Source organism: Melanotaenia boesemani, chromosome 9 (genome assembly GCF_017639745.1).
Source record: "Melanotaenia boesemani isolate fMelBoe1 chromosome 9, fMelBoe1.pri, whole genome shotgun sequence".
Lineage (NCBI taxonomy): Eukaryota > Metazoa > Chordata > Actinopteri > Atheriniformes > Melanotaeniidae > Melanotaenia > Melanotaenia boesemani.
The window spans coordinates 30,456,358-30,477,534 of record NC_055690.1 but is presented as its reverse complement, the minus strand read 5'-3'; the positions used below and the strand labels follow the sequence as shown (position 1 = coordinate 30,477,534).

The window sequence follows — 21,177 nt, the reverse complement described above, 5'->3', positions numbered from 1 at the left end:
GCGTTTATTCAAAGATGAATGGTTCTACAAAGGGATTTGGGATTGTTTTTATTGTCAGTTATGAGATTTTGCCTGTTTTACTGTATAATTGTAGTGTTACAACCACTACAGAGTCTTGGGGAAAAGGAGTGGCAACACAAGCTGCCAGAGATGGATACTTCCAATAAAAACAAATTTGTTTACAGAATATTCCCAGCAATAACTAAAGGAATCATTCTGCAAACAAAAAGATATCCAAATTTTCTATAAATAACCAAACACAGCATCCTGTGACAGGAGTAAAAAGTGCACAATGGCAGGTAGCAATCAATAAAGAAAACAAAAAGACACAGATCTGTAATCCTATAGCAAATAAGCTCTAACAAAGACAACGATCTGTAACTCAGCAGTAAACAGCTCCAAGACAGCAAAACCAAGTCCTCAGAGGCAAGCTGAGCTGTAATCTCACTCAACTCTTGCCCAAAGTGGCAAACTGTGCTCCAATCTGACACAGCTGCCCAGAATGAAGGTGATCATGAGCTCATATAGTAAGGCATCTTCATGACCAGCCAGTCGACTAAGTTGTCAGCGACCAATCCTGGAGAAGGAGGGTGGAGCCACGATCAGCGGCCAATCACCTGTAAGCATTGGCACAGTCCAATTACATAAAGGCCCAGGGCTGTCACATTAGATTTTGAGTTGTTCACATAAAATTTCCTGATGAACAGTTACTTCTGTTTTTCTCCATTTTCTTTTTTGCTTTCCTGCAATTTTGTTTCAATTCTTTAATTTTCTCATTTCTCCACAGTGGTTTTGATTTGCTTTTTACGGTTTTTGTTCTCAGTGGAGCTGTTAAATCAGCTGATTTTAAACTGTTGTTAAAATTATCAACAATAAAGTCACAGGAAGCAGGTTTAGATAGTTTAGATAGTTTAGGTAATAAAATGACCTGCTATGAGTTTATATCTCAACCAGACTGAAGATCAGCTTGGTTGTGCTGTTTGTTCCAGAGTAACCAACACAACCATGCTAGCTGACCTTCACCAACTCCTGGGTGAGGAATGGGACAACACCCCACAGCTAATTGTGACCGGATTGGTGACCAGCATAAGGAGGTCAATCATCCAATCCACCAACAAACTCAGAACAAGAGTAAATACCAACAGGAGAATATTGCAGGGGATTTTTATTTATTTATATTTTTAATTTTTTTGGGTTTTTTTTTGAGATACCTACAGTTTTAGCTCTGTTGCTCATTGCACAGAAGCATGATTCTTACAAGTTCTACCTTGTTGTAAATTTGACTAATCAGGCCTTCCAACCATGTATAATACACCACTAAATTGTATTATTAAAGGGGAGAAATAAACCAAACAAATGTATTTTTTGCTAAGTTTAATTATGCTTATATAAAATAAAGATTGAATAAATGTATGGACTAATGGTTCTATTCTCCCAAATCAACAGTGCTCTCATGAGCTCCTTCTCCTCCGCTCTGAACAGTAATGAAATGGCCAGTTAGTTACCCAACTGATTTGCATAATAATATTAGTCGACCTTTTGGTTTGATTAGTTTGGTTTGTGTGATCTTCAGGCTACATGGAGATTAATGTTTCTATAGCTAATGTTTAGCGTTCAGACCACAAGATTTATTAAATCAGACTTTGTGATGGAGCAGGTAAATGCTGCAGCTCTCTGATATCAATCAGGGAAACGTGCTGCTTCGTTTAGGAACGAGCTGAACTTCTTTCTGTGCAAATGTATTTCAGATCAGCTTCAGAAGAAAAAGGAGAAACTTTCACTGTCTTAAAAGAGTTTGTCCACGGGAGGTGTGTCATATAGCTTGTAGTTGATCTAGATGAAAATCATTTGAATGTGGATAGAACTGTGTGATGCATGAGTCAGCAACAGAGAATACGTATTTGTTTATTTATTTTTCATCCTAAACCATTTCATTTCCACCTATTTTCAAACCATTCCACGGATAAGCCCGTTAAACCTGTGTAAGGAAGAGTTTGGACTAATATTGAGCTATTTCTTATTTTTAATGCCGTTTTATAAAGCTTGGACATCTGTTTATGATTGAGAGCGCCCGCGTGACCATCAGAATGTGCGTGTGTGTGTAACCCACCTTGTTAATGAAGGTCCCCCTCCTCTCCGCCTCTCTCTCTCTCTCTCTCTCTCTCTCTGCCTCCCTCCCTCTCTCCATACATCGAAGGCTGTGCGCTGCAGCGGCCGCAGAAAGCTGCGCGGATCCGTTTGTGTCTCGATCACCGGATTGGCGGTCGGATGATCCTGTTGGACCCTCAGTGGAGAGGATCTCCCGATTATTTTTTATATACAGATTGCGCGCATACACAGAAAAGACCCTTTTAAAATGTGTCTAGCGGGAATTTTCTGATCCACTCGCCACAGGTAAGGTCTTTTCGCACAAGTTTTGGAAACCCGCTTTGGAGCTCTGTGGTGTATGTGCAGCTGTCTATCATGCTCATTTTGAATGACTAAGAGTGACGATAACGGTGGAACCACTCAGAAATGAACCAATTTCTGCCCAAGTGAACGAAGCCAGATCCAAGTTTTGGTCAGTAAAACTAAGTAAAATTCGGAGCAAGTGCGGATGTGGATATTTGCTATTTTCTAAAGCTAAAACAGACTGATTGATTGCACAGATTACTAGATTACAAATCCGATTAAATTGTGAGTAAACGCAAAAAAAAAACTACTGGTAACCTCTCCTTTTTGTTTGCGGTAGCATCTAAATGTGTCTTTACGCACTAACGGTTTTTCATCACCAAAGTTTTGGACCCCACTGATCCGCTTGCGGAGCTCCTGTCAACTCTTATGAAGAAAGATTCTTTCTAGACTACTACAGTTTAAAATGTCAACATCAACATTTGAGACATTTCAATGAGAATTTCATGTTTGTTTTGCTTTAAACCAACAAACAAAAAATTAATTAATAAAAATAAAAATGTAGAAAACTTTTAATTTCTTTTCTTATAAAGTTCAGAAATATGATAAAAATGCTTATATTTAAATGGTAGCTTTGAAAACTCTCCAATCAAAAGACCATGGCTTTAAAAACTCTAGATAACCTGCTATCCTGGAACATTAACTACATTTAAATAGATTTAACAGCCCCACAGAGGAAGCTCTGCTTGGTTGAGTCTAAGATGAATTTCAGGACCCTTTTAGCTGTGTCCAAATCTGTAGCTCGTACAAACGCACAGTGGCACTCTGCTGCAGCCTCTGGCGACCAGTGATAAGGCTTGAGGGGGGCTGACTCCCACTCTGAACCCTGTAAGTGTCGTTGCCGCATTTGGGGGAGGCTCTGTGACCGTTTTGAGCGGGGGGATAATAAACCCATTCGTAGCGGGCTTTCAGGTGACGCAACAAGCCGGAGAGGGGGGAAAGCAGAACGTTTATGGCTAATCTGTTATTTCTGGATAGCAGCAAATATCACCACAAACTGCAGTGGTGGGGAAAAGTTTGCTCTGAGGATGTTGTGTGTTAAAGTAGAACAAACATGCACATTTTATTACTCATGTGCAAACTGTGCTTTCCCAGGGAAAATTCATTTTAAAGCCCTGCAGGATTTTGAAAGTATTTTTGCATTTAGATTGAGCATTTAATAATGCTAGCCATGTTTATATTAATGGATTTAATCATTTGTGGGTTTCTCTGCAGCAAGATGATATTTAGACGAGCTGATTTTGATCACCAGCTACAAATCTGTCAGCCCATGGAGAACAGTTTAAATAATCAGCTAACTCTGGAGGTCATAACTCAGTCCAGCACAAGCTGATCACACACATGGATGATGAACACAATCATGTCAGGTTGAAAATCTCCTTTTAAAAAAAAATCTCTTTGTTTATTTATTTGTTTCTCCTAATCTATTTCTGCACAACTGATTTTTCATGTGAGCTGCTGAGAAAAATGTGGTTCATCAGCAGAGATTGACAGCAGAACAAAAGTGAGTAAAACTGAATCGAAACAGTTAGTTATAGTTATTGTAGTCACACGTAATGTGATTCGAGGCTAGTTATTTTTAATTTAATTTAATTTAATTTAATTTAATTTAATAATATATATATATATATATATATATATAAACAACCCCAATCCAGTTCTCAAAGGTCCACTGACCAGCAGGTTTTACACCTGCACCTGATTCATAATACAGCTATGTTGCTGCAGGGAAACATCTAAAACCTGCATGGCAGCAGACCTTGAGAACCGGATTTGTTGATCCCTTCCTTAAACCAATCGACAATGCAAGTGCACCCAATACTGAGCCATTCTATTAATATAAGCAACCAGTGTTAACCTGTGTAGCCACCAGCATTTGACTCTGACTGGTCCCAAACTTTTGGTCACAAATGGACGACTTCATCAGAGGTTGGATTCGCTCAAGATCTCTTGTGGTGTGGAGAACCAAAATTCAGCTGTTAAACAAGATAAAAATTAAAAGTGACTCTGACTGTGTTTGCAGTTGTTCTGATAAGCTGTCAGAACATAACTTTAGAAAAAATGTTTAAATATTGAAGAGTGATTGTCACTTCTGCAACGTGACTGAAAACAAAATAAATATTTATGCCAAAAATGAAAAAAGAGACAAGCTCAGAGCATCATGGTCCAAAAAGCAAGTTTTGTTGGAAAGCAGTGTACCCTTAAAACTGGGGTTCAGAACCCTGCAGACTATTCAGACTGTGTTCAGTAGATTTTCATCATGACTTTACCCTGTCCGTCTCAGATTAGGACAAAATGACTGCATTGTCTCTGGAAAAAAGAGAAATAACTCCAATGAACAGGAAGAGATGAGGATCAATAGAGAATCTAATTAGAGAAACAGCATGTTTTCATCTAAGTTGGTTCCACTTCTTTTATAGCGCTACAAATACATGATTTAATTAATTTATTTAAAGACATATAGATAATGTTTGACAACTGACCTGTAATATACATCAGCAGGAATGCGTTTCTGATGCATTTAAAGATGAATGTAAAGTGTGTGAAGGAACTAAAACGAGTGTGTATATGTGTGTGTGTGTAGCAGTATCAGTGTAACTCTCAGCTATTAGGTCCTGTCATGTTCAATAAATAGCCATTTATCACACATGCATCTGTGCGATGGTACCCACAAGATCCAGTCCATTACCCATACGCTAGATGTCCATTCAGTGTGTGTGTGTGTGTGCACGTTTCATCAATTCATTGTCATGCTTAAGGAGCTGTGACAGAGGAAGTGTGTGAACATTTTGACAGAGAGGAGAGTCGTTGCATGAAGAGACTGCATGCTTTATATTTACAGCGATCACATTTTATTGACGTTATTATAAATTGTCCTCATGAAGTTAAAGAGTCTGTGTGACTGGATACGGTTTCATAAATCCACGAGTAGCATGTGTGTGTAACTGAGCATGAGACTGATGGATGATGAAGTGGAGTGATGATGACACACTATCCTTGAATTTCTCTTGAATTTTCCCCTTCACTTTGGCATTCCCGTTTGCTTCCGCTCTGCACTTTTTACCTGCCAGCCACTAGCAGCGTTGCAGGGATGTAAACAGTAAGAGGGTCACACTGTCTCCTGCACTTCAACTCTCTCAACATAAAAGATGGATGCAGCCTCCAGGTGTGATAAATGAAACCTGAAGTGCTTTTGTGAATGCTAACTTTTTTCTGATGGCTTTCTGTAAAGACATTTAAGTCCTTTCAGTCCAGTGAAATGTTCAAGATGTGAGTAATGATCCTACAAAAGCAGCACTGCTAAAGTATGACTGATTTTCTCACGTTGGCACCGCATAACGATGGCTAATCCAGCATTCATCTTCCATCCTACCTCTAGTCTGAGCTCTCTCCAGTCAGTAAAAGTCAGTCTGATGTTGCTTCTTGTCTTATCTTTTGCACTGTCCTTTGCTTTTTTTTTTCTTTTCCTCTCTTCCTTTTGCATTTCTTTGATGAATCAGCCATGGAGCGCGTTTAGATGTCTAGTTGCTGGTGTGCAACGTAAATCAAATTCAGCTGTGAAGTGGCGCACCATCCCAGTTATGAAGGTTTCTCTGACTCAGGATGCTGCTGGGCAATGACAGCTCCAGGGACGTATATAATACAAGTAGTTTGTCACAACAATTAAGAAATTTTTTTTTTAACCTCTTAATGCCTGGCATCAAACTACTTCAAGCTTTTATTTATTTTATTTCTTTATATCTAGTTACTCTATTCTTTTATTTATTTATTTCATTTTATTTACTCATTTTTATGTATTTCACTTGCAAGTGAACCCCAAAATCCACCTTCTTTAATACTTAGTTTGAATATCAGCAAGTCATCTTATCCATGTTTACATGACTAAACCAATGGTAAATGGACTTATACTTATAAAGCACTTTTCCTGTCAGTTTGATCCCGCAAAGCGCCTTACACTACATATCACATTCACCCATTCACACACACATTCATACCCCAATAGGAACATGGGGAGGCAACATGGGGTTAAGTGTCTAGCCCAAGGACACTTCGACATGTAGTCAGTGGAAGCCTGGAATTGATCCACCTACATTCAGGTTGGAAGGGGTGGCTACAGCTGCCCTTTAACCAATGACATAACCAATACAGCCATTTCACTGTGATCCAATTAAAACAATCCCCTTTAGTCCGGATTATAATAACAGTGTTTGTACAAGACAATTCATAGAAAATAATGGCCCACTTAAGGAAACCCGCAGATTGCATTGAATATTATCCTGGGTTTAGTCCTCTGTCCCGAGCATGCACAGGGCGGCAGGTGACAGGGGAAAGGAAAAAATTCAATTTCAACTGGAAGGAAAAATCTCCAGCAGAACCAGGGAGTGTGGCCATCTGCTTCGACCAGTTAGGGGACAGGACAGAGGGATCTCTAAGCCACTGAGACTTGCTGAGAAAGAGAGAAGAAATATACAAGCTAATTATGCCAATACTGTGATATATCTTTACATGGAAAATAAAGAGCAGAGAGAAGAAAATGGACAGAAGAACCCAGTGCATTGTGGGACTTCCCTCAACAGTCTAAGCCTAACTAAAGAATTGCTAAACCACCATTAACTTTAAGACTTTTCAAAAAGGAAGGTTTTAATCCTGATCTTAAATGTAGAGAGGGTGTCTGCCTCACAAACCCAAACTGGGATCCGGTTCCATTTAAGAGGTGCCTAATAACTGAAGGATCTGCCTCCCACTCTACATTTAGAACCTCTAGAAAGTAAACCTGTTAAGAAAATCTGGTATTCTGAGACCTTTGATATATCAGATCAAATATTTGTAGAGCACTTTTCATGCACAAAGCAATGCAAAGAGTTATACATAATAAAAACAAATGATGCATATTACAAACAAAATTTAAAAGCCTTCACAGACCAGAATATGTAACAAGAAATTAAAACACACCTCATAGCAGTGTCTCTCACACACACACACTCACACACATACAAACAAAGTGCATGTACACTTCCCCCCCATCCACCCATACCTCATTCTGTACAAACATGAACTCTCATCCCTACTTACTGTCTCTTAACGGAATGTAGGTATTAAAATATCAATAGAATGAAAACATCTGGCTTGGTGCTGCTATGAGGAAACGGTATCTTGGGGCTCCAGTCACACCAGAAGCCAGCCCAGTCATGACCCCAGAGGGTGCCACCGCAGGAACCACACAGGGCAGGGAAGGCTGGGGTCCACACCAAAACCACAGGGCTGCAGTGCAGGACCCCCAGCCACCCAGACATGGGCAGTCACCATTGTAACAATCCTGCAGACAGAGCAGGTAGAGCTACCGGTGTGGAGGATCCCCAGGAGGAAAACACTGGAGTTGAAATGTTAAAACCAGATTAAATAAACTTATAAACAATAAGAACTTATAAGAGCGACAAAAATAAGAATACAGATAAAGGAGTTCAGGAAAATTATCAAAAAGAGTTAAGTAAAATAAAATAAGGGAGTTCATAAAAACTCTGTACTTAGGTAAAACATAACAATAAAATGGAGAGCCACATAAATAGGTGGTATTTAAAATAAACAAAAAAAAATTATAATTAGAAAATCTAAACAAATCTAAACAATCTAAACAAAATCAAACAAAATTCAGCTATAAGCTAAGATAAAAAGGTGGGTCTTGAGCCTGTTTTTAAAAACAGTAACAGTCTGTGCAGCCCTGAGGTTCTCTGCCAGGCTGTGCCACAGTTGAGGCCCGTAGTGTTGGAATAAGGCCTCACCGTAAGTTTTGGCTCTGACTTTGAGGCTGGTACCAGAGGATCTCAGGATCCACGAGGGGTTATAATTTAAAAACAGGTCAGACAAATAGTAAGGCCCAAGACCATTATGACATTTATAAACAACTAAAAGAACCTTATAATCTATCCTGAGAAGCACGGAGAGCCAATGCAGCGATTTTAAAACTGGTGTAATGTTTTACTGCCCTCTCATCAGAACGCATGTTGCTGAGTTCTGGAGTAATTGGAGGTTAGAAATAGACTTTTTTTAAAGACTAGAGAGAAGGACATTACAATAATCTATTCTACTAGAAATAAAAGCATGCATCAGTACCTCAGTGCTAGCAAGAGAAAGGAATGGGCAGACTTTGACAATGTTTTTAAGATAATAAAATCCTGTCTTTGTCACATTTCTAATGTGCGGAATAAAATTCTATTCTACAGTCATTTAGCAGATGCCATTATCCAAAGCGACTTACATTTGATAAATCAAATTTAGAGTCAAAAAGGTCACCCAGATTTCTGACACAGTAAGAATATTTAATGTTCGGGAACTTTAGCAAAATTGTCTCTCTCCTGTCTTCAGGACTGATAATTAAAACTTCAGTTTTGTCCTTATTGAGCTGTAGGAATTTTCTTCCATTCATGACTTTATATCTAAAATACAGTTTAGAAAGAGTGTTAACTGGCTCTAGGTCATCAGGAGACACTGCAATGTAAATGTGCGTGTCATCAGCATAGCTGTTAAAAATCAGTAGCATTTCTCCTGATGACTTCCCCAAGAAGCAACATGTACAGAAAAAATGTTTTTAAAAGTGATGTAGGAATGAGGTATAAAAGGCAAGTTGTTAGGTTTAGTTGTGAGAAAACTTGACCAAGCATCTTTGCATCAACCAGGACAAACCTCTCCAGTGTTTCATCAGGTAAAAACAGAGGTTGAAATCTGTTAAGATCAACAATATATTGCAATAAAAGACTGGATCTAATAGTATCGATTATATTTCTGAAGCAGTGTGCAAAGTCCTTATATGCATCATCTGATGCTGTGATAGAGGACTTGTTAAAATCAGCATTTATTAAAAGATCAATAGTTTTAAAAAGGAACTTGGGGTTGTTTTTGTTAAATGTGATGAGGTTTGAGAAGTGACGTGTTCTGGTCTGTTTAAGTGTATTATTGTAGATTATGAGTTGTTTGCTTAAAATTTCATAATGGATTGTTAGTTTTCTTTTTCTCCATTGCCTCTTCACTTTTCTGCAATTTCTTTTCTGTTTTCCAATTTCCTCATTTCTCCATGGTGTTTTGGATTTTCTCCTTCATGTTTTTGTTTTAAGTGGAGCTGCTGAGTCAATAGCTGACTTTTGTCTGTTGTTAAAATGATCTACGATAAAATACATGATGCAGGTAAAATCTGAGCAGGAGTTTTGTCTAAAATGTTAATAAAACTTGCAGCCACTTCAGAAGTAATATATTGTTTCCTTACAGTTCTCCCCAGGGCCTCCTGCTGGCTAAAACTAAACTTTTGATGTTAAAAAACACACAGTAGTGGTCTGACACAGCCAGGTCAACAACAGAGGATGCACCAGTGGACAGGCCATAGGTTAGGACCAGGTCCAGGGTGTGTCCTCTGTTGGGAGTAGGTTGTGTTACATGTTGCTTAAAATCCATACTGTTTAAAAGGTTTAAAAACTCGTAGGCATAGGGATCACTACTGTTATCGATATGAAGGTTAAAATCACTAGTTATTAAAATCGTATTGTATTCAATATGTATGGCTAGTAAAATATCTGAAAACTCTTTAATAAAACAGGAAGGAAGGTTTGATGGTCTATAAACTGTGATGCATGAAACAGACGGGGTGTTAAAAACAAATGAACGATGTTCAAATGTCGAATAATTTGTTAATGAGATTATTTGTGCTGATATTGATTGTTGAGCAATCAAAGCAGTTCCACTGCCTTTTTTTCCTCCCCTGATATAAAATAAGGTTGCTCATAATGTCGCTGATGATTTGCACTGGTATATGATGTGTAAGAGAGGAGGGTCTGACTGGGCTGGACCATTAGTTGGAGAGAGCTTTGCAGGAGTAAAGGGTGAATTTAATGTTAAAGGCGAGGAGATGAGAAACTGTTTGATTTGATTGTAAGCCATCAGGTTTGAAAAAGGTGTGGTCTGTTGTACAAAGTGTTGAATGTTGATGGCATGACAGTAAATATACAATGGAACTTGGTCACTAAGAGCGTTATGGCGAGGAGAAGAATTTTAAATTCTATTGCAGATTTAACAGGGAGCCAATGAAGACAAGGAAAAACTGAAGAAATATTCAGTATTCCATATTCATGGAGCAGCGATCACCTCAGGGGCTATGTGTGGGTTTAGTGTTTTGCAAAATGACACTTAAATAAGTACAGCTCAGTTAAAAAGATGGAACAAAATTTAGTGAGGCACAAAAGATTAATTCAAACCTGTTTGATTGGGCAATTAAGCTCTGATTTATCATCTTTGGGAACATGAAAGGAGTGAAAAAAGGGATAAGATAAGACTTGTGCTTTAAACATGTAATACTCAAGTATATCAGTGACTGACAATAATAATAATAAATTTCTGATGCATTTTTCGTCGCAACCTCATTAATCTTTTGTACAAACTGGTTGCATCTTCTCATGATTTTCAGCAGTCCGAGCTGTTTTTAAAGCAAACAGCATACCACTTTTCAAAATATATAACCTTAGATAAGGTGGAACATTTAGTAGCTAAAGGCTCTAATATTTTTCTCAAGACTGGAAAAGGATTCAGCTCAGACTCCCAATGAATGCTGATCTTCTCCATAACTGCTGCATATATGCTTGAACTGATTAAGAAGTTTGTCACATCAAGAGTAAAGCTACAATGTCTGTGCAGTATTTATACACTAGTGGCAAAAAAAGAAACTATGTAGATTTTAGTGTAAGTAACTGAAAATATTTCTTTTATTACTTTTTAGTATTCATGAGAAAAAACAAACAGGCTAAAACATGCAAAACCTGAATTGCAGGCATATCACACAGACTGTCCATGTTATCACAGTATTGTTTTAAACAGCGTGAGAACTCGGGGCTGCATGGAAGGCTCAATCAAACCTGTACCTCCCACTTGGACATGTTTCGGGTCTCTGCTTTCTTTATCGGTACATGACTCAACTCATTCAGGATGCTACAAGTAGAATCTCAAGCTAACCATCCACCCACTCAGACAGGTTAGTTGTCTTGATCAGAACATGCAAACAAGCAAGAGTTATCACCACTGGGACTAAAACTCCCCATTTCTGCAGAGGTAGACAAGATTTTTATCTCTGCACCACCCACACACTTTTCCTTGATGATTTTTTGGACATTCAGCCTTTTAAGCCATGATTGCCTATCTTTCATTCATAAAGGATCAACTGTATATTACGACATCTCAGGATCAGAAACTTGCTTATTTACAGACACCAAACCACATCTTTTTTAATGTCTTGCTCTTCTCCTCCCTTTCTTTCTGCTATTCTACATACAGCATTCTAATGAGGCAACAGGAAGCTTGTTAAACATATCACTGCTGAAGTTTTCTATTCTCAGTGGAGATAACACGGATCAATTTTTACAGATTGGCTTCACAGCTTTCAGCAAGCTTGCCATGTGTAGCTGTTGACAGCACACACACACACCCACAAAAGCCTGGGACAGCATCCAAAAAACAATATATCTGTCAGTTTCTCTGTCTAAAGGCTGGTGGTGTTGCTTACAGGCTGCATGTAGAATGCATCAGCTGAGACAAAAGATAATAAAAACTGCTATAAAATATGTAAGTTTTGAGTGTTTGCGCAGCTTTAAACAAATGCATGTGAATGCAGCAAATTCCTTGTACATAAGTTTTGGGAAACTTTCTTCTTGTGTTTAATAGGAAGGTATTCCTAATCTTATGACCGGTGGTGTGTTGTGTTTTCTGGCATCTTTCCCTGCTCCTTAACAAGTTATATGGGTTATTTGTGCAAAGCCTCCAAGTTGATTTTTCTAATCACAAACATATATTTTGAAAAAGCAAAACTATGAAAGGTTTAATTTTGGGGGGCTTTGGGTTTTAACTGATTAAAATTTGGGGTATTGACAGGATTAACCAACACTGTATTCAAACAGAGGATTAGAAATGTGTACAAATAAACATTTTATCTGAACTCGTTTTGCTCAGCTACTACTGTTACATTATCTTCCAAGTTCTACCCAGAAAGCTCTCGTTTCTCTTGACTGGTGCGTCCTGCTGGTGGTTGCTGTAAGTGATGGAGTCATGGAGAAGGAAAATTTAGGGTGGCATTGAGGAAGATCTGACAAGCAGTTGTGGCAGCTGCCGAGAGGATATGTGTTTGGGGGGGCACCAGAAAGCTTACGGCACCACAAGAGCTAGCAGCTATTAACATTTCCTCAATCTGTTCTTTGGCTATTTGCCTTCATATGCCTTACATGGTGTGTTGTATAAATTTTTGTACTTCCTCACTGTGTCTGTTAGTCGTTCTCTTAAAAATAACTTTCTGTGAGAAAGAACAAATCTCTCTGTTCTAGTGAAGTATGTGAGTATATGAGTATAACATCAATCTATATATGAGTAAGAAGGTCACAAGAGATGCTGTACATTATGTTTGTGTATGTCTTCATTGTGGTGAGAAAAAGGCCATATATTCTTCATGCCTTTGCAGTAACATTAAGATTTACATCACTTTGAAATGACAAGAAATTATAGTGGCTGTCACACCTCCCTATGCCCTTTTGAGGCTCCACTGATCGTTGTCTCCACTAAGCTGTCCACAGATGTGAATCACCCATGGGTCAAAGTCTCCTCGATGATCATAATCAATCAAGCAGCTTTAAGCAGGAAAAATGTGCCAAAACAGAAATTATTTTGTCATTCTCAGCTGTTGGGGATGGTGGATTCAATCTCTGATCTCACCTGTGACTTACATCCCTGCTCTGTCTGTTCTATTTTTATTGACAGGTGACCTGTAGCTGGTTGGACAGAGGGAGGAGAGGAGAACAAATGGAAAGAGAGCAAAGAGAAAGTGGATGAGAGGGTCTACAGAACCTTTCACAATGATAGTCCCTTCCTCTGCTGGTCTTTGATTGAAAAAGAATAACAAGGGCTTTGCCTGAAAAGGGCCAAAAGAGTTTTAACTTCACTTCATTATTTTGGCCTGTCATGTGTCTTCTCCTTTTTGTCTCAGTAAAAGAAGTCAGGACTGTACTCTGAACAGAGAAAACCCTCCTCTCTCATTCCTTCCTACATAAGTCTTTCTGCCACTTATTACCTAAAAACACTCTTTTTGCCATGGAGAAGACATACTCACTAACTGCTCACTATGATGAGTTCCAGGAAGTGAAATATGGTGGTCGCTACAGTAGCGACATCCTCAGCAATGGCATGACCCTTCACCTGGGGGGCAGTCTGGATCGTCATATGGGACGGGGTCGGGGAGGGACGTGGTCAAACAATCGAAACAAAGATCTGAGCAGTACCAGCAGCAGTGGTGGCCTTCCTCGATGGAGCCGGAGAGAGATCTGCCTCCTCTCTGCACTGGTTTTTGCTGCAGGCATGTGCGTCATCCTGGGAAGCATGCTGGCACTCAAGTACATTTCTCTGGACGCCCAGCAGGACCCACACTGCAGACAGGACTGCCAACGCAAACGCTCCCTTCTGCGGGCGGCTCGCTTCGTTCAGGCCAATATTGACCCAACCATCCAGCCTTGCCAGGACTTCTATTCCTTCGCCTGCGGCGGCTGGCTGAGGCGCCACGGCATCCCTGAGGACAAGCTTAGCTACGGTATCATCACTGCTATAGGAGAGCACAATGAGGAGAAACTGCAGCGCCTCCTGTTGGAGCCAATTCGAAGGCAAGGACTTAACTCAGCCGAGCGCAAAGTCAAGGAGTTCTATCGATCCTGCGTTAACATCCAAGAGATTGACAAGCTAGGGTCAGGGCCCATGACGGAAGTGCTTGACAGCTGTGGTGGGTGGGACATGGCCAGAGCTCCTCCCGGTGCTGCAGGGTGGGAGAGTGAGGGCGCACCACAAAGGCCAGACTTCAATGAGCTGCTGTACAGGACGCAGGGGGTGTACAGCACGGCCGTCTTTTTCTCCCTTACCGTCAACGTGGATGATAAAAACTCATCCAGGAATGCCATCAGGGTGAGAATTTGCTATGTAAATTAAGAACAATTTCACCCTACGCTCTACAAACTCTCATTATGCAACCAGAATAGAAATGACTGATAAATATACATTTATCAGTTTAGAATATTGAGTTTCATGTTCTATTTGTAAAGTGTGGTCTGATGGAGACTGGTGGCTGCTGGCTGGAGGTTAAACTTCATCATAGTTTTAAAACAGCAGCAACCAAAAGAAACACTGTATGGTGTTTTCAGTAGACAGAAGATGGACAGTATCTCAGATTAATTGAAGTTATAAATAATTCAGATATTAGACATATTGGATGATGAACTTATAAATGTTATTTTGCTTTATTGCAAAGCGCCAAAATATTAACAAATAAGAACTGGTTGAACATGCTGGAATAATGTAGTGAATGTTTGAGTGTGTGTGTTTTTGCAGATTGACCAGGAGGGGCTGACGCTCCCAGAGAGGAGTCTGTACCTGGGACAGGATGAGGACAGCATGAAGGTGGCCAAGCAAGCTTCAGTCCTTCTTTCTCTCTGTCATGCCTGAATACAAACCTAATTCCAGAAGTTGGGATGCTGTTTAAAACACAGAATAAAACAATGCAATAATCCAAAAAAAAAAAAAAAAAAAAAAAAAAAAGCAAAAAAACCATCAACTCGTATTTTATTCCCAGTAGAACAGAAACAACATATCAGATGTTAACACTGAGACATTTTACTGTTTCATGGACAATATGAGCTCATTTTAAATCTGATGGCAGCAACATGTCTGTAAAAAGTTGTTCCGAGGTGATGTTTAGCATCATGTAGCATCCACTCATCCTTTAACATCGGTCTGTAAAGTTTTAGGAGAGGAATGTTGTCTCATTCTGGTCTGATGCAGAATTCTATCTGCTCAAAAGTCCTGAACCTTCATTGCTGGATTTTTGCTTCCATGATGCTCCAGATGTTTTGTATTGGTGAAAGGTCTGGACTGCAGGCAGGCCTGTTCAGCAGCCGGACTCTTCTCCTGTGAAGCCATGCTGTTGTGATGGATGAAGGATGTGGTTCAGCATTCTGCAAGGCCTTCCCTGAAACAGATGTTGTCTGGATGGGAGCAGATGTTACTCTAAAACCTCTATGTACTTTTCAGCATTGATGTAGCTTCACAGATGTGGAAGTTGCCCACACCATAGACACTAATGCAACCCCATCCCATCAGAGATGCAGGCTTTTCACCTGTGCACTGATAACAAGCTGGATGCTCCCTCTCCTCTTTAGTTCCTAATTTTACATTGAGGAACATTTTTCTTAAATTGTTTAGTTTTAGACTCAGTTTGTGTCATATTCATAAACCTCTGTCCATCTCTATATCTGAGAGGCTCTGCATCTCCGAAATGCTCCTTTTTATAACCAGTCATCTTACTGACAATTAACAATTACACTTAACCTGATTAGAAATTAAATGCTCTTCTAGTTATTTTCGATTTGTGACAATTACTTTTTCAGCTTTTTGTTGTTCCTTTTCCAACTTTTTACACACATGCTGCTGCAATCAAATTTAAGATGAGCTCATATTTTCCATGAAATGGTAAAATTTCTCAGTTTCAACATCTGACATGTTGTTTATGTTCTACTGGGAATAAAATGAGTTGATGAGGTTTATTTGTACATCCCTGCATTGTTTTAATTTAAATTTTGTACAGTGTTAAACTTTTTGGGCATTTTTTTCTCGTCATCTTTTTTCTTCCTCTCCAGTCTTCTCAAAGTTCACCTGTTCTCATCGTCACCATCCTTTTTTTCCTTCTGCTTTAAGCACTTTCTTTTCTCTTTTGCTCTCCATCCTGTTTCTTCTGCAACATTTATTTCTTGTTTTACCTCACTGACCTCATTTTGCTTTGTTCCCTCCCTCCTTTGCACCCTCTCCCCCTCCATCCCTCCCTCCTGTTCCCCTTCTTCCATCTGGCCTACTAACTCTTCTCTTGCTCCTCTTCATCAATCCACCTGTTTTCCTCTGTCACCCGCTGAGCTTTTGTTATCCCATCCACTTTGCCACATGTCGCTGTGGTCACCGACCATTACTGATGATGTCAGTGAAGTGCCTCCTGTCTGTTAATGCTGATATTGCTGTGTTTCGCAGATCTTGGCGGCATACAAGGCTCTGATGGAGCGCCTGCTGAGCATGCTGGGAGCTCACAATGCAACGCAGAAGTCCAAGGAGATTATACAGCTGGAGACCCGCCTGGCCAATGTGAGCTGACTGCACATGTGTGCATGTGCACATGCAGTTGTCTGAGTGTGTGATTGCATGTTAGTGCACGTGGACATTTGGCATTGAGTATAATCTTCTCTCTCCTCAGATCACTGTGTCAGAATATGATGACCAAAGAAAAGATATCAGCACCATGTATAACCGCATCACCCTCAGGCAACTACAGCGCATTGCTCCGAGTGTGAGTGCTACACACACACCCCATCACACACGTTCATAACACAAATACCTTATTTTTAAATTAAAAATAATTTTAATTTTAAATTTAAATTATTTGTGTGTGTGTGTGTGTGTGTGTGTGTGTGGTCATGCACTTTGGGTAGATGCTGACATGACGATTTGAAGATTTGAACTTCAACTGAACATTATAAGTGGTGTGGGTTATGTCTGAGTGTGCAGTCAGAGGCTATATATGTGTGTTTGGGAAGCACACACACATAGAGAGAGAGGCCCAAGTGACTCAGAAAGCTGTCTGCCCTGCAGGAGCAGGGAATGATGGAGGAAGGGGGGAGATGAAGGAGGGAAAGACACTGGAGACCGAGGCAGGGAGGGAAGGAGACAAAGAGGGGGGTGAGGAGGCTTCTCTCTGAAGTGTGAACAGTGATTGAAAATCCTCAAGGTGCTTTGTTGTCTGGAGACAGATAGATGAAGGTAGAAGCAGAAGAGATGGAAACTAGACATACACTAAGAGGAAGACAAAGAGCCGAGTTTAAGAATTACAGCTGAAAAACAAACAAAAATCTGCAATGTTTTGCAGCAAATGATTTGCTTTTAGTTGGCGCTGGAATCTAAATTCATGAATAACTGTGCCGATCTATGACTTTAAGTAACTACTTCATCCGGCTCCTTTTCAGACCTGATAATAGTTATGTTAAACAAAATTTTTGTTTTATCTGTAATTATAGTTTGAAAAAAAAAACATGACCTGAAATTTTACTTCTATGTTTAAATCTAATTGAATACAGTTTGCAAGCTGAAATTAAATAACAATCAAAAACATTTTCCAAAAACTTTTCCCACGAATGAACAGAAATTCTGTGTTAATCAAATGTCAATAAAACAGGATGACATTTCCTTCTTTAGTCCAGCCTGTACAGCTCTGTTCACAGCAGCTGGTTTAAGGGATGGGGTGAGCCTCTCTACTCTTTTCTGCAGGGCCCTTTTCCTTGTTTTTCTATTTGCCCAATGCCATTTATCAAAACAACTGATAATTTCTCTCACAAACTTTTTTCTTGCATTTTGTCTTTTTCTATTGTAGCTTTTTCTGTCTGCATGTAATTTATGTAATTTGTTTTTAAAGTTAGTTTTAATACCTTTTAATGCTTCTGCTCACCGCTGTAATGCTTTTAATGTTTTATGTGAAGCTCTTTGAATTCTCTTGTACATGAAATGCATTATACAAATAAACTTGCCTTGCCTTGATGGCACAGATTTGCAGTCACAATATGCAAATGTAGGTCTGGAAGCAAATTACACTCAAAGCCAAAGTCAAGACTTTAATGTATTGCTTTTTTTTTTTTTTTGCTTTTGTTTTTGTTTTTGTTTTGTTTTTTTAATCCATACATTTTTAGGTATTCATGTTCAGTTAATTATCATGATATTTATGGTCTTATTCTAATTTACTTTTACCTTTTTTTCTTGATTTAATCATTTAATGTCCTCTAAAAACTTTAGAACTTAATGAGCTTGTACTTTTTATTAGTATCTAGTGTCATTAGGGTCCAGGCCCCAGTTTGTTAAATGAGGAAATTAATAAATTATCAGTATGTCTTGTTTCTTCAGAATCCCATCGTCCAATGAACAAGACCAAATAAGAGTCAATAAAAGAAAAAGTTTTTTATGGGTACAACCTTCTGACTCAACCCTGCTGCTCATCCCACAAAAGCATTTTCCTTTTAAATGTGGCTCCATTTAAAAGGGACATAATCCAGCTTTCCAACAATCTGAGATTTATTTTGAAAAAGCATTTAAAAAGCAGCTGTTTATAAATATTTGAGTGGCAATTTCCATTAACATCTGCAGGAACATTGATGGCAGCAAAGCAGAGAGCCAAATGACGCTGCATCAATGGATGTGGTTGAAAGCTGTTACTTCAACCCAACAGTTAAAGTGGTTTCTTTTCAACATAGCTGACCATCATGACTGCCTTTGGCTCTCCTTCCAGTTTTATTAAAGGGAAGGTACCACCAAATTGCCAACGTATGCCACAAAATTCAGTGAAAACATGTGAAACATCAGCATATCAGTGATTCAACAGATCAAAATCACTACTGACGACTGAGACACTGTCCCTCTTCCTTTCACAGCTCCACTGGAAACGCTTGCTGGACAGAATTTTCCATGACAACTTCTCAGAAGACGAAGAGATCGTGGTGCTCGCCACCGATTACATACAGAAAGTCTCAGACATCATCAAGTACACCTCGAAGAGGTATAGAAACAGAACGGAGGGGAGAAGGGTGAGGGTGAGGGGGTGTTTTGAAGCTGGACTTTTTGAGCTTTGGTAAGCGCTTTAGTTTGAGCTTGTTTTGGGTGTGTGCGTATGTGTTTGTGTGTGTGTTGCCTTTGCTTTAGGGCTGGCACTACAGCTTGGGCCAGAGTACAGTGTCACGAGGTGAATAGATTGCTTCTTGAGAGCTGCTGTGCATGAATTTGTGCATAAATTTGTGTGTATGTTCGAGGTGAGTCACTGTTGGGTGAACTTCCACTTCTACTGCAGCTGATTATTATTGATCTACACACACACACCTTTCTACCTCCTGCAGACTCACACATGGATAGACACACACATACACACCCTCACATATACACACTTTGTTTCCCCTTCTTCATCTTGACAGCCTCCAGGGGAGGCCTGAGAGGGCTGTTGCACATTAGGGTGTGTGTTTCAGCCACTGACAGCTCGCCAATAGTCGCTCTGCTTTACACAACTACACAGCAGCCCTCAGCCCTCATGCATGGATGACTGGCCGGATGAATGGCAGGTGGATTTCTTGCTTGTCATTTATGTATTAGACAGGATACATGTCTGGATCGCAGCATAACCTATTCAGACATTTTGGTAATTTCATGAATCGCCAGTTCAGTTCTATGATGGTTCCATCTTATCATTTTACAGCCTGAATCCTGCAACCTTCCACTGATTTCTGAGGAAATCTGGAGGCATCAGTCACTCATACACAAGATATGTAATCAATTAAGCTGAAACATATCCACTTTAGAGCATGATATGAGATGGCAAATTGATCAAAAACTCGTTGTATGGTGGATAATTCAGAATTTAGGGGAGACTTTCAGCTTTCACATGAGGCAATCTGCAAATCCAGTAGCAGATTGCTTTAGAGAAGCGAACTGTGCAGGTTTGATTTGTGTTTCTGCACAGTTTTTTCTAAAAAGGAAATTATCCAGAAGCCCTACACTGTGCAGCCTGATGTTGAGCATGATGTTACCTGATGTTTTAATTGATGATGCATGTTGTGGGTTGTAAGTTAAATTACAGTGATAATTAGTTTGATGTTCAGTTTTAGGGTGAATTCACACCAGGATACTCTGGGAGACTTGGTTCGATTGGAAGGGGGAACATTGAGAAACCCCCAATCCCCTTGGAAAATGTCACACTGTTACAACTGCTTGCAGAGGCAATATTCCCCAAAACAAACACTAACTGACATTTGCATGAGAGGCAGTGAGTTATCTGGCATGTTATGCTACGACCTGCTACATAACTTCCTTTCTTTTGTTCACTGGATGGTCTGTTTGCTTTCACTTGCTAGTAAACCAAGGCCCCCAGTTTTCAAGATGACCAGAGTTCACTAGTTTGGTCTGCACCAGAGTCCATTTACGTGTTCACAGGGCTTCAGCAAGAAAATACAAGAAAATTTAAAAATGTTGGCAAAAAAATCAATTTAGACTGAGACTGAATCACCTGCTCTGTGCATCAGTGTAGGAGGAAGTTTTTTTTGTTTGTTTGTTTTGTTTTTTGGGATAGGTGTGTGTGTGTGTGTGTGTGGGGGGGGGGGGGGGGGGGGGGGGGGGGTCCAAGAAAATGCTAATGTGTTTGAGAGTGCAGTTTTTATTCCTCTTTCAAGCTGTCTGTTTTCTCTGTCCAGAATGTGGACATTTCATCCTCAGGGGACTGTTCATTGAACTGCAAATGAAACTTGGCTTTATCTCTGAGATAAATCAGCCAAACACGAACTGGGCTGCGTTGTAGATGCAGTCCAGTGCAACCAGTTGTGCACAGACCTTTATATAAGGAGAATTAGATATTAGACCAACTTTTTATGAGTTATGAGTGAAAAAAAACACGTTATGAGGCTAGCCTTAAACAACTCTGACTCTCTTCCATCGCTGGTTTTACAACCATTCTCACCTTGAATTTAGTGATTAGAACATGCTGGTCAATAGTAACCCAAATGACCCAGAGAACTGGTGAGCCAGTCAATGACACAGATGTGAAGTCTGAATGTCTCAGAAATAGCTGATAACCCAGAAACCCCCACCAGTCACAACTGAAGC

At 39.7% G+C, this 21,177-nt stretch overlaps 1 protein-coding gene across 2 annotated transcripts in view; it reads left to right on the top strand.

Annotated features, from left to right (window-relative positions):
- Positions 1 to 2,252: 2,252 nt before the first annotated feature.
- LOC121645756 (endothelin-converting enzyme-like 1) overlaps positions 2,253 to 21,177 on the top strand; it is a 59,957-nt gene continuing 41,032 nt past the window's right edge. For both annotated transcript variants that reach the window (XM_041994441.1, XM_041994440.1), the window contains exons 1-6: positions 2,253 to 2,394; positions 13,231 to 14,418; positions 14,842 to 14,910; positions 16,528 to 16,638; positions 16,748 to 16,840; positions 18,966 to 19,090. In XM_041994441.1, coding sequence (XP_041850375.1) covers positions 13,561 to 14,418; positions 14,842 to 14,910; positions 16,528 to 16,638; positions 16,748 to 16,840; positions 18,966 to 19,090 — 1,256 coding nt within the window. In that variant the 5' untranslated portion in view covers positions 2,253 to 2,394; positions 13,231 to 13,560. The remainder of the gene's footprint in view (positions 2,395 to 13,230; positions 14,419 to 14,841; positions 14,911 to 16,527; positions 16,639 to 16,747; positions 16,841 to 18,965; positions 19,091 to 21,177) is intronic.